General features: G+C 35.7%; 1 protein-coding gene across 1 annotated transcript in view; it reads right to left on the bottom strand.

Moving 5' to 3' along the window:
- Nucleotides 1-10,890, bottom strand: part of LOC137408574 (EKC/KEOPS complex subunit Lage3-like) — a 296,168-nt gene extending 285,278 nt beyond the window's left edge. Inside the window, exon 1 of the mRNA XM_068095155.1 lies at nucleotides 10,843-10,890. Within this exon, the coding sequence (XP_067951256.1) occupies nucleotides 10,843-10,860 (18 nt within the window). The 5' untranslated portion in view covers nucleotides 10,861-10,890. The remainder of the gene's footprint in view (nucleotides 1-10,842) is intronic.
- Between the last annotated feature and the right edge of the window lie 2,219 nt (nucleotides 10,891-13,109).

Raw genomic sequence — 13,109 nt, 5'->3', positions numbered from 1 at the left:
TCTGACAGACCATTCATAGAGCTGATCAATGTCATTTTAAAAGTGTTGCGATTCTCTGTCAAGATTAACTTGTGTATAAAGAAACGTATCATCTTCATACAAACTGACATTATGCGACATAGCATTTGGGAGGTAATTTATATATAATATATATAAATTATATGTGAGAAATAATGTTGACCCAGTACCGAGCCTTGTGGGACTCCAGCAGTCACTGCAACGCTATGATATAAGCACCCTTTTAATAGCCACTTTTTGAACTTTATCTGTAAGAAAACCTTTGTATTCAATTGCACATGTTCTGGTTTGTACCAGCATTCTGTCTAATTTTTTGTATAAGAAGTTTATGTAGGACCTTGTCGAATGCCTTCTTGAAATCTTGAATTACGCTGTAAAAGGCTTGAGCCTTTTTCGATCTTTGTCTAGATCATGGTTAGTAGCAAGCGGTTAGGTTTCACAACTAAGACCACATCTGAATCTGTGCTGCTTGTTACATAGCACAGCATCTAGGGTTTGGTTAAGATCCTGTAATGATGAGAGCCTAAGCAAATTACCGCTCCTGCCCACTGACAGTGAGCAGGAGTGGTAGTTCAATTACAATACAATACTACCTGGGTCGTCTCTTTAGAGATCACCCAGGTAGTATAGTAATTGTATTGTATTGTCTCAATACTACCTGGGTGGTCTCTTTAGAGATCACCCAGGTAGTATTGCACCTGTCTGGAGAACATGCTCTTCATATGCGATATGACACTTCTTGAGGAACTATCATTTTCCAGCAAAGCTATCTCAGGAAACCTTGAGTAGTAGTTCACTAACATCAAATACACCTGGTCTTTATAATAAAAGAGATCAGAACCTAACACCTGCCAAGGTCTTTAAGGTGTAGCTGTAGGGCTAAGAGGTTCAATAGGCTTAGCGGCTTCTTCTCTACACTTCAGGCATTGATTTATCATAGTCTCAATAGCTTTTGACACGTTTGGCCACCATACACAGTTTTTGGTTCTAGACTGACTTTTAGTGATACTGAGATGGCCTTGTGCAAGTCTGCTAGCACATCCAACCTCTGCGCAAGGGGTATAACAATGCATGTTCCAAACATTAGAAATCCTTTGTTGATGCTTCAAAAGGCTTGTTGATCAAAGTAAGGCTTTAAAACTGTGTCAACAAAAGAAAGATAGGATGGCCAGCCTTCTTCTACATATGATATGACCTTACGCAACACCTCATCCTTTTGCTGTCCCCTACGCATGGCTTCTAAATGTCGATCTAATCCATTGAGATGAACTATTTCAGCACTGTAGTGTTCTATCTCTTCAACTCTAGATGTGTCTAATAAATCTGGTTTAGTGTAGGTATGTCTCAACAAAGCATTCGCAGATATGTTATGCTTTCCATTGATATGAGTTATTACATAGTCATACCTCTGAAGTCTAAGCTTGAAACCTTGAATACGTGGGGGGAGTCTATCTAAAAATTTATCTCCAAATAGTGAAATGAGGGGCTTGTGATCAGTTTCAATGGTTACCCGTTTCATGCCCAGGATATACTTAGAGAATTTCTCCATAGCCCAGCAAACTCCGAGAGCTTCTTTCTCTATAGCAGCATACCGCTGCTGAGTTTCACTAAGAGATCGACTGGCCGTAGCAATTAGCCTTCTTGTTCTATCTTCTTGAATCTGACTGAGTGTTGCCTCTACTCCATAATTAGAGGCATCCGTTGTCACAAAAGTCTGCCTTGTAGAGCTATATGTAGCAAGCACCAGTGGTTCTTTAAACAGTTCTTTTACATTTTGAAAAGCTATGGTTTGACTATGTTCCCAATAACATCCTCCTTTTGTGACGTCTGCACGAAGAAGATCTCTTAGGGGCTTACTTACTTCAGCTAACTTACTAGAAAACTTTGCGAACTGATTTGTTAGACCTAGAAAACTTCTAACCTCTGTAACTGTTTTGGAGGTGGGAAAGTCCATGATTCCTTGAAGTCTGGGACCAGTATGAATTCCTGTCTTATCAATTATATGACCAAAAAATTGAACCTGTTGCACTCAAAACTGACACTTAGACTTATTAAGTGTCATGCCAGATTCTAAAATCCGCCCAAGCACTTCTTGTAATCTATTGTCATGGTCTTTTTTGTCTTTCCCAAAGACCAGCACATCATCCATGTTTATAATTACCCCCTCAATCCCAGAAAATATTCTGTTTATCTCTGCTTGAAATATTTCTGGGAAACTGTTCAGGCCTTGAGGAAGTCGTAAATAACGAAACCTGCCTTTGTGTGTAAGAAATGTGGTAAGCTCACTAGACTCATTGGACAAAGGAATTTGCCAAAATCCGCTGTTTGCATCGATTTTTGAGAACACAGTGTCCCGTTCCAAATTAGCTAAGCTATCTTCTACTGTAGACATCGGATGTACTTCTCGAAGTATGTGTTTATTCAAAGCAGTGTAGTAAGTACATATTCTCACTGACTCTTGATTAAGCTTAGGTCCTATGACCATTGGTGCTACCCAGGGGGTAGGTTCTTTTATAGGGGCTATAACTTGGTCAACAAGCATTTTCTCTAATGCTTCATCAGCTTTAGCTCTAAGGAGAAAGGCGATAGGTCGGGGGACATGAATGGCGAAAGCAGTAGAATTGGACTTTAAACAGATACTATACTCTCGGTCTACCTTTCCCAGTCCCCGAAACAGACGGCTATCTACTTCCACAGATCCAATCTCACACCGACTATGGTCTACAGATACTAGCTTTAGACTTTCACAAGCTTTTCTACTTAGTAATGGGGCCGTTTGCTTATCTACTACATAAATTTCTTCAGAAATAGTCTCTTTTCCAGCACTCATCTTGCATGACATTACCCCTAAGCAACGCAGTGGTGTATGACAAGGTCCATACAATTTCTTAGTAGTTTTGTTGAGACTACTAACATAGTGCCTAGGTCCACAAACACTGAGTGAGGCTCCAGTGTCTAATTTGAACCTGATTAACTGTCTCCTTTTTGTATCAGTATGGACTTTGATATTAGCTAACCAAGAACCTATTTCCACATTATCAACCTGAGAAATCTCCCCAAAGTAAATCTCAGTTGTATCATTAGAACTACCCTCTGAATGTGTGTCCTACAACTCGTGAACAGTTTGCTTACTTTTAGAAAAACACACACTAGCCCAATGATTCCTAAGATTACATTTATTGCATTTTGTTCCAAATGCTGGACATTTACTTTCCCATGCATTTTTCCACACTTGGAACATTTGATACTATCCCCAAAGGATGATCTATTACTATAACTGTCATAAATGGGCCTGGCATGGACAGCATTTATCTCAGGTGTGTCTGATTTCATTGTGGTAGTTCCAGCTTTGGAGACCTCGTATACTCTTACAGCCTTGATAACATAATCTAAGGTTAAGGTTCTATCGGATTCTCGCATAAGCCCTTCACTCACTTTGGTGTCATCCAGACCAAAAAGAAGTTTATCTCTGATAAGTGAATCTCATTGATTACCAAATTCACACTCCTCTGCCAGGCGTCTAAGTTTTATCAAATAAACATCTATAGCTGTACCATCTTGCTCACATTTATGAAACTCAAATCTGCTGACCACGATACTAGATCTAGGGTTACAGTATTCCTGAAATTTGGCCAGAACATCATTTAATTTCCGACCTGTTTTACCCTCATCTATTTCAGTAGGTTGATCTTCCCCATCAACCAAAGCCATGAACTCCATCTGACCATAAAGTTCACGAACATCTTCACCCCTCCCCATGCCTAAACAATGCTAATTTACATCTCTCTGCACCCTCTGAAGCATCAACCAAGTTTATTGCTAGCAGATAGTCAGTGAACGCCCTCTTCCAGCGACGCCATTCCGAAAACAAGTCATTAGATCGAAGGTTAAGCAGTGATGGCGATAAGATTCCCTCCATAATAACTAAGGCATGAGTTACAACGTTGCCACCATGTTGTATTCATTAGATGCAACCCTAATCATAAGCTATTATCGGATTGTCATTAGTACTGAACAAATTAACATTTTAGAATAGCAAGTAGAAACCGGAAGGGTGCTTTATTACCCATAATTCTCACGTTATCTTCAGCATAGAAAGCGGCAATACACATAAACAATATTGATGTCTATGCATAATTGATACAATATAAGGCTAACTCAAACTAAGTCAATAATGCAACAATAACTATTAAACAAGTCATATCGCTAGGGTAGCCAATTGAACCAATAAAAAATAACAATCATTTAACTCAATGTCAGCTCTTAGAAACTTGTCAAACTTGTCAAACAAATGTCAAACTTAGAAATAGCGGATTTATATGAAAACAGTATTGTATGATGTGGTTGACTAGTATGGTGTAGAAGCGCGGTCTCTCCCTTTCTGCTAACTAATCCTTGATGTGTCAATAACTTCTCGCAACTGCCGTGACCTCAGATGTCAATCTAGCCAAGGCCTCACAGCCCAATCATACATGCCAAGTAGCTTAATCAACTAAGATACTATAACCGTTCTCGTGAAAAGAATTGGCCTTGATCGAGGTCATAGCAATTGAACCTTACGAAAGACCGAAAATGCACATTCAAGAAAAAACGAAAAAGCATCTTGTTTCATAGAATTAATAGATTTCGTAGCTTTTGAATGCGACGATACTGGAACCTCTCAATACTGGTATAAATGTAAAAATGAGATATCATACTGTCTTTGTCTGACCAAATGGTGAGACATTGTCGAGGCTCTTACAGAGATAATACAATTATTCGCGTGAAAAGAATTGGCCTCGACCTCGAAAATAGCAATTGAACCTTATGAAAAACCAAAAATAGAAGTTCAAAAAAACACGAAAAAACATCGTGTTTCATAGAATTAATAGAATTCAAAAAATTTCAAATAATACGTCATTTAATGTGTGCATACAGTATACCATATATGATAGTGCCTTTGATCAAGACGCCTTGTGTAGCTCAGTGGTAGAGCGCGTGGATTGCAAGCTTGCGGTTGTAATCTCCGTGATTTCAAATCCATCATAAAATGGAATTTTAAATTCTAAGATTTTAACAGCTATAGCTGGACACACACAACGATGAATACACAGACAAACTTTGAGAAATATATATACAAACATTGAGAAATCTATATATAGATGTAACCACTCGTTAACTACACAAACTTATTAATCGTAATTTGTAGATGAGATCAGGAGTACAAGCTGTGATGCGCTGCACTCGATGCCATTGAAATCTATTGACTATGCATTCTGGGAGGCAGCCCTTCCGTTCTCCACTACCATTACAATATTCATTCAACTCTCATGGGAATGGGAGCCATGGAGCTACAAATCATAGAATGCTCAGCACTGAGGTATGCTAAAATGTTAGCTCATTTTGATTCATTGGAAACTTAAGTCGCTGTTATGGTTGCCCAGAATAAAAATATTTTTGTCACCTAAATGTATGCTTAATTTCAATTAACATTTGTGATTAAAATTTTTAACATCAATATGATTTGTTTATTTCAAAAGTTTGGTTTGAGTTTATTGTTTTTACCAAAAGTTCTGTGAAATTTGAAAGTTCTTTGTTAAAAACAACATTTGTGAGAAATACCGGAAAACCTCTAATTGAACGCCACGGCGCTCTATTTTTCAACTTTTCCTGTATAATGGTGGTCAATTGGAGGCCGGGTTCAAATAGAGGCTGGCAGTCTATTTTTTAAATGGCTCGTCAAAATTTTTGGAAGATAAATTTAGCCCTATTACAGGCGAAGCGAATGTTGCCTATATTTTGCACTCTTTATCCGGTAGACCGATATTAAACCTTTTGGATGCAATAAATCTGTTAACTTACCTCTAACTTGTTAAATATCTCTTAATAAATGTGCATTGAGAAACCAAGAAATATTTCTACCAGTTGATATCTATTGCTTGAAATAAACCTGCGATGATATTATAGTCTGTGTCCTTCTTTGCAATTTGTTGAAATTTTCAAATTTTATTTTCTAAATTTGAAGGCATATTTTTATTTTATTTCTATATTTAACATTGTTGAATAAAAGCTCATTGCACTTACTGATATGTTTGCTACAGTTTGCAGCAAAAACTAGCTTTTTATGTGCAATAAAAAAGGAGTTATGAGCATCGATCGATCGGTCTCATGTTCATGCTGAGGTTTTACATTGCTCTGTTGCAGCCCGGAGCAAGTTCTAATAGCGCCACAGATTCCTTAGGCTCAGGTAATTATTCTTCTGGTCTATTAAGACTTGAAACTTTTCACATGAAATTAATTTGTTTTAAAATCTGCTTTGTATGTTAAACTGCATGTTGAATCAAATATTATCGTAGGAGTTCCACAACCCAAAAACCTATGGTATATACTTGACTACTGTGAGTGATTAAACATACGGTAATGTTAACACTAATGCATTACATGTATGTAAAACTAAGTGAAAATCTACGTACCATTTTTCTGTTTTTCACTAGCCTTTTTCCGTTATTGTTGGCATTTTATGCATGCGTTAGAAAATATTTGTAAGTAATCTTGAGTAGGTGTTTGTCCGTATTATGATTGTTAGGTTTCATCTGACTCGAAACTGCTGCACAGAATGTTTTGTAATTGACACGTAGACTACTGGTTTTTTTGAGAAAAATATTATCTAGAAATTCATCTGTCATACAGCCCACGACCAAAGTGATATTGGAAAAAAGAAAGGGTACTGCTGGTTGAGAAATGCAATATTAGCAGTCAAATGGCACTGCAGTGCAATAGGAGAACTGCAATGGTAGCTGCAATGGTAGCTGTAATGTACTGGGTGTTATTATGTACAACAAACAGCAATAATGAAAGGGAAAGATTATATGTTTATATCTTTCCCCTGCAATAAGAGAAATGCAATATTAAAAGTAAAATGGCAAGCTGCTGTGTAATATACACAGTTTGAAAGTTGGTTGTGTTGAATGTAGAATGGTTTTGACAGTGATCTGCAACCAAAGTGAAAAAATGGGTCATGATCACAGAAACCATGGTCAAGTCGGGTGTGTGAGATTTAGAGTTATCTACACTAGCAGAAGGAGAACATTTTCAGTTACTTTGCATTAAAAAAATTTGCTTCCTGCAAATTTTATGTTCAATAAACTGAATGCATGTTTACCATTAGTGGGAAAACATAGTTCTGAGAAAACAGGAGTTAAAGTTTGAGAAACGAAAACCAGTGCACAATTTTGTTTACATTTCAAAACGTCATAGCAACCAATATCAAGAAGTTGTGATATTTATCTAGTTTTTTGTATTTATATGCAAAATATTATGCTGAATTTAAAAATCTGAACAGATTTTAGTTGGTAGGCATAGAAATAGCTGTATATTTAGAAGAAAGTGAAGGCCTATAATTTGATTTTGCAGATATTAAAAACGGCTTGGCAGTGCCGCGACATTGGGCACAGCCGTAGTATCATTAACAAAATATTTAGAAAAATAATAACAGTAACATATTGCACACCATCGGTCACTATATACTTCGATCTTATAAATTTGAATGATTATTTTTATAATTAAATATTTTTGCAAAATATTAAAAATGGTTTGGCAGTACCGCGATATTGGGCACAGCCGTAGTATCATCAACAAAATCTTTAGAAAAATAATAACAGTAACATATTGCCCACGATCGGTCACTATATACTTTGATCTTGTAAATTCGAATGATTATTTTTATAATTAAATCTTATAATATTCTTATAAAATCGAATAATTATTCTTATAATTAAATATTGTAATAATCTTATAAGAATCGTTAGAAAAATATAATTGTCAATTCCTTTACTTTCACTGCTTTGGACATCAGTTGGAATAATAAAGTACTTATTATAAGTGTCCAAAATGTCAGTTATCTTTAAAATCGGCAAAAAAGAAACGATTACTTTTCAGTACTTCTACGTTAATTACAGAAACTTCGGCAATTGGAAAATGCCAGAGACTGGTGAAATGTGCACATTTTTCTCGTGAAATGCGCACGACTTAATGGTTCTACTCTCTGTCGCACGGCGTAATCGGCGTTTTGTTGGCCAGTCTTAATTTTGATTAAAAAAGGCTTGTCAGGTTTTAATGGCGATTTTAGGCCAAATTCATCTGTCTAGTTATGTATTATCCTATCAGATGGGTAAGTTTTAAGATATAGTCGCGGGTTTTTAAGGACATGGTAACATATTTAAATAGGTTTATATGTGTTTTGTATTGTTATTATACTTAAATGACTCCACAAAAAAATGGTTAAATTTTTTGATGAGATTCCGGTACAGGAGTTTGGGATGGCCGCTGATGAACAATTTTCATGAGTTGTGGGCACATATGCATTTATCATAAAGCTCCCAAGCACTCTCTTCGCTTGTGTTTGGTCATGGGAAAATTGAGTTTTCCTAAATTGCGTAAGTTTTCTGTAATTAAACATTATAATGCGCTATATTTTGCATAAATTATCATTTAATTGCAGAAACTTGAATGTTTTTTAAATTTTAAATTTAACTAAACTCATAGAAAAAACCTGTTAGCAGTAGTACACAGTAGTAAATATGATAGACTAGTATACAATAGTAAATATGATAAACTAATATACAGTAGTAAATATGATAGACTAGTATACAGTAGTGAATATGATAGACTACTACACAGTAGTTAATATGATAGATTAGTACACAGTAGTAAATATGATATACCAGTACACAGTAGTAAATATGATAGACTAGCACACAGTAGTAAATATGATAGACTAGTACACAGTAGTAAATATGATAGACTAGTACACAGTAGTAAATATGCTAGACTGGTATACCGTAGTAAATATGATAGACTAGTATACAGTAGTAAATATGATAGACTAGTACACAGTAGTAAATATGATAGACTAGTATACAGTAGTAAATGTGATATACCAGTATACAGTAGTAAATATGATAGACTAGTATACAGGAGTAACTATGATAGACTAGTATACAGTAGTAAATATGATATACCAGTATACAGTAGTAAATATGATAGACTAGTATACAGGAGTAACTATGATAGACTAGTATACAGTATTAAATATGATTGACCAGTATACAGTAGTAAATATGATAGACTAGTATGCAGTAGTACATTCGGTGGTCTAGTGTTGTAGATTTTGAATGGAGGATCTGTACATTTTTGTCTTTTTGTAGGTTTTCTTCCTCCACCACCTGACCCTCCTTTATATACTGAACAGTTGACAGCACTGGGAGAGCCTACATTATCTATTTCGGGCTCGGGAGGTTATTGGCCTCCTAGATTAGTGCAGAGCTTACTGGAGAGCACACATATATCTTTTGATATTCCTTGGTTTGCATCCATCATTGCATGTGAGTATTTTTGTATATCTATGAAATTACAAGCTGTACAAAGCTACATATTTAATAAGGTTGGGGTACAATAAAGATAAGCATTGGGTACGCCATTTTTTATGGTACAGTGCACCCACGGGTTACGACGTCCTGGTTTTACCGTTTTTTCGCCTCACGATGTAGGGCACAATGTTTTTTCATCCTAACCATACAGCATTTTTTTTGTCGTATGGCAACAAAAAGGTCTTTTGAAATTCAAATTTGGCTTTCAGTGTGCTGAATACGTTTGAATAACGAAGATTAAGACGATGACAAAATTACAGTTTATTTCAAAAAATACATACTAAAACTTAGCTTCAAGTATGTGTTTTGTAAGCTAAATTCATTTATGTTAAATTCAAAGTTCATGTTATACATCTGTCTTGAACTCCATATGGTACGTACTATACATAGTAATGTTACATTTTATTGCAGATCAAACCACTAAATACATTAAAGTTACGGTTGGTAACTATAGCTACTGTGGTTCATATTCTATTTTGTTAGTAATTTTTAATATGTACAGTGTGTATATAAAATTTTGATGTTTTTTACCAGGAAGAGTTTGCATTAGATAATTGCTATGGGTTGCTATGGGTTTCTATACCCCTCTACAGTCATACTTCAACTTACGAGCTTAATGCGTTCCGAGACTGAGCTCGTATGTCAATTTACTCGCATGTTGGTGCAATTCATTTATATATAGAACAATTAAATATATATTGATTGGTTTCCATACTCTAAAAAATAGGCAAATAAAACACTCAAAACAAGATGTTGTAACAGAAAGAACATGTTGGCTATTGTCCTTACGTACTACATGCTTTCAAAAAGCAACAAATAAAAAATAATGCAAGGAAATGTGATTAATTAAAATGTAAAATTAAATACATACAATAGCAGTTAACACTCGCATTTGCCAGGGAGGGAGATATAAGTTATCCTTCGTTACAACAGTTGACTTTGATAAATTTAGATTTTATCAAAGTGTTAAAAGACAAACTTAGAAGCAAACCTAAAAGCAAACTTTCATTTTCAACTAAACGTAATTAAAATTTCTTCGGCGTTCATAGTTTGAAATTTCTCACTGGTTAGCGAGAAATCTTTCCTTTTTTTCGCTTTCACGACTAGCCGGCCGTTTTAAGATAAACCTATCTAAGGACGTTTGCCTTTGTCGCCCTTGCAACATGTTGCGATTAGGACGAACACAGGTGTCGTCACAAATGGTTAACACACGACCACTAGCCAACTTGTCCGAATGTCTATTAAACAGTTTGGATAGATAGCGCTGGCCTTTTCACATTGCATCGTTTCAGTTACGCTGTCACCGGCCAATTGTTTGTCCAATGCCATCAGCGGTCGTGAAGATCGCTGCACCGTTTAGAAACTGGTTAGTCCTTTTGCGAACTAAATGCCCTGAATATAATCCTTCTGTTCATACCTGCCAACTCTCACGCATTGGGCGTGAGACTCACGCAATCACCCCAAAGAAAAAATGAAAATGCGTGAGAAATGCGTGAGATTTTTGCCCCAATTTTCACTATTTTATATATACTATCATTGATACATCAATTGCCCCAAAACCAAATCTCACGCATTGCCCCATTCTTGGGTTGGCAGGCCTGCTTCTGTTTGATAATTATGAATGTATTTCTGTCATATTGCCGAGCTATCTGAATCACGCATACACATTTCGCATATTTTTCAATACTTTTCCGTTTAATATCGACTGTTATCATTTGCTTTTTCTTTGTATTATCTTTCATTTTACTGGCAAACTTTCGGTCTACGCACAGTACTTTTAATTCACATAATTCTGCACAGAAAATCGTGCACAAAAAACACGGTACAACAGTATAACCTGAGCAGTTGAAAAATACAGAGTGATGCTGTTCTAATAAAACACCTCCGGCATACTTGGCAACTCACTCAAGTGCTCGTATCTCAAACATGGCTCGTATGTTAGTGCTAAAACTTGCTAGAAAGCTGGCTCGTATCTTAAGTTTCTCGTACGTTGGAGCACTCGTAAGTTGAAGTATTACTGTATACGACATTTTCACCTTACGATGCTAACCCTGAAACGGATTAATGTCGTATTGCAAGGGCGTCTGTCTACAGATTGCTAACCGAAACTGCAGCTCTTCCATTCAGCAAGTGTGCACAAATACAAGAAGATATTAATTGCATTCACTGAGTGGATTTTTATATAAGACATACATTGAGTTATCATGGCCTGAAAACAGAGTACTTTATAATGATTTTGAGCCACAGCCCTTAATTCTACATCATAATGCATGCGCTGATCTACTGTATGTGGACCGACCCTCCGCGGATTGGATAACATCTACCTAAATCAAGACATCAGCTATGTGCTGTATTTATCCTAAAATTGCAAGGAGTACTCAACTCATATCAGAATGTCCCACGTGTACCCCCTTACGCCTGAGGAATTCAAAAACACCTTTAGTCTCTGTTCTTTTGTTAGTTTCTGTTCTTCTGTTACTGTTCCCGTGTTCTAGTCTACCCAGTTAACCTTGAAGCATACTACGTCTCAAGTCATGGACATCATATTGGTGTCTCAAAAGTTATTGTTGTTACACAAAGATTTTACTATCAGTCACTTTATCATAATCATCCCACGACCAAACGAGCGGAGCGAAGTGTGGGAGTTTTTATGATAAATGCATGTGCACACAACTTACGAAAATTATTCATCAACAATGAGATGAACCCTCGTCAAGAAATTTCATCAACAAATTTAAGCATCGTTATGTAAAGTCGTTAAAGTATAATAACAATACAAAACACATTTAAACCTATTTAAATATGTTACCAAGTCTTTGTAAACCGTCGGTATTATCTTAAAACTTACCCATCTGATCGGATTATACACAAATAGACAGATTAATTTCAATGAAAATCGCCACAAAACACTTGAAAGGCTTGGTTTAATAAAAGTTAAGACCGAAAATTGAAACGCCGAGGGACAGATAATAGAACGATGAAGTCTTGCGCCTTTCACGAAAAAATAACGTGCACTTTTCACCAGTCTATAGCATTGTCGAATTGCCGAAGGTTTGGGCAATTAACATAGGAGTACAAAAATCGTTTCATTTTTGCCGATTTCAATTTTTTCATTTTCATTTGCCGACACATTTGAATACTTTCCCATTCTATTTGATGTCCAACGCAGTATAAGTAAAGCAAATGACGATGATATTTTTTAACGTTTCTTATGAGATTATTACAATAATTAATTATAAGTTTGGATGACTACAGAACAATGACTACTTAGTACAGACTTTCTAAAAATCTAACGCAGTGTAAGTAAAGCATGATGATGATATTTTTTCTAACGGTTCTAATGAGATTATTGCAATAATTAATTATAAGTTTGGATGACTACATGACAATGACTACGTAGTACAGATTTTCTAAAAATCTATATGAATATCACAACTTCGTGATATTGCTAGCTATGCCGTTTTGAAATGTAAACAAAATTGTGCATTGGTTTTTTATTATTACTATATAAATAATATTGGTTATTCTAATAATATCAGTGCATTTTACTTCTAATATTGGCCAATATTGCATTTCTTTTTTTGCAGGAGGAGAGATATAAACATATAATCTTTTCCTTTCATTATTGCTATTTGTTGTATATAATAACACCCAGTACATTACAGCTACCATTGCAGTTATCCT

Source organism: Watersipora subatra, chromosome 11 (assembly GCF_963576615.1).
Source record: "Watersipora subatra chromosome 11, tzWatSuba1.1, whole genome shotgun sequence".
NCBI classification, from domain to species: Eukaryota; Metazoa; Bryozoa; class Gymnolaemata; order Cheilostomatida; family Watersiporidae; genus Watersipora; species Watersipora subatra.
Note: the sequence above shows the minus strand (reverse complement) of the source record. Positions and strands in the feature narration are given on the sequence as shown.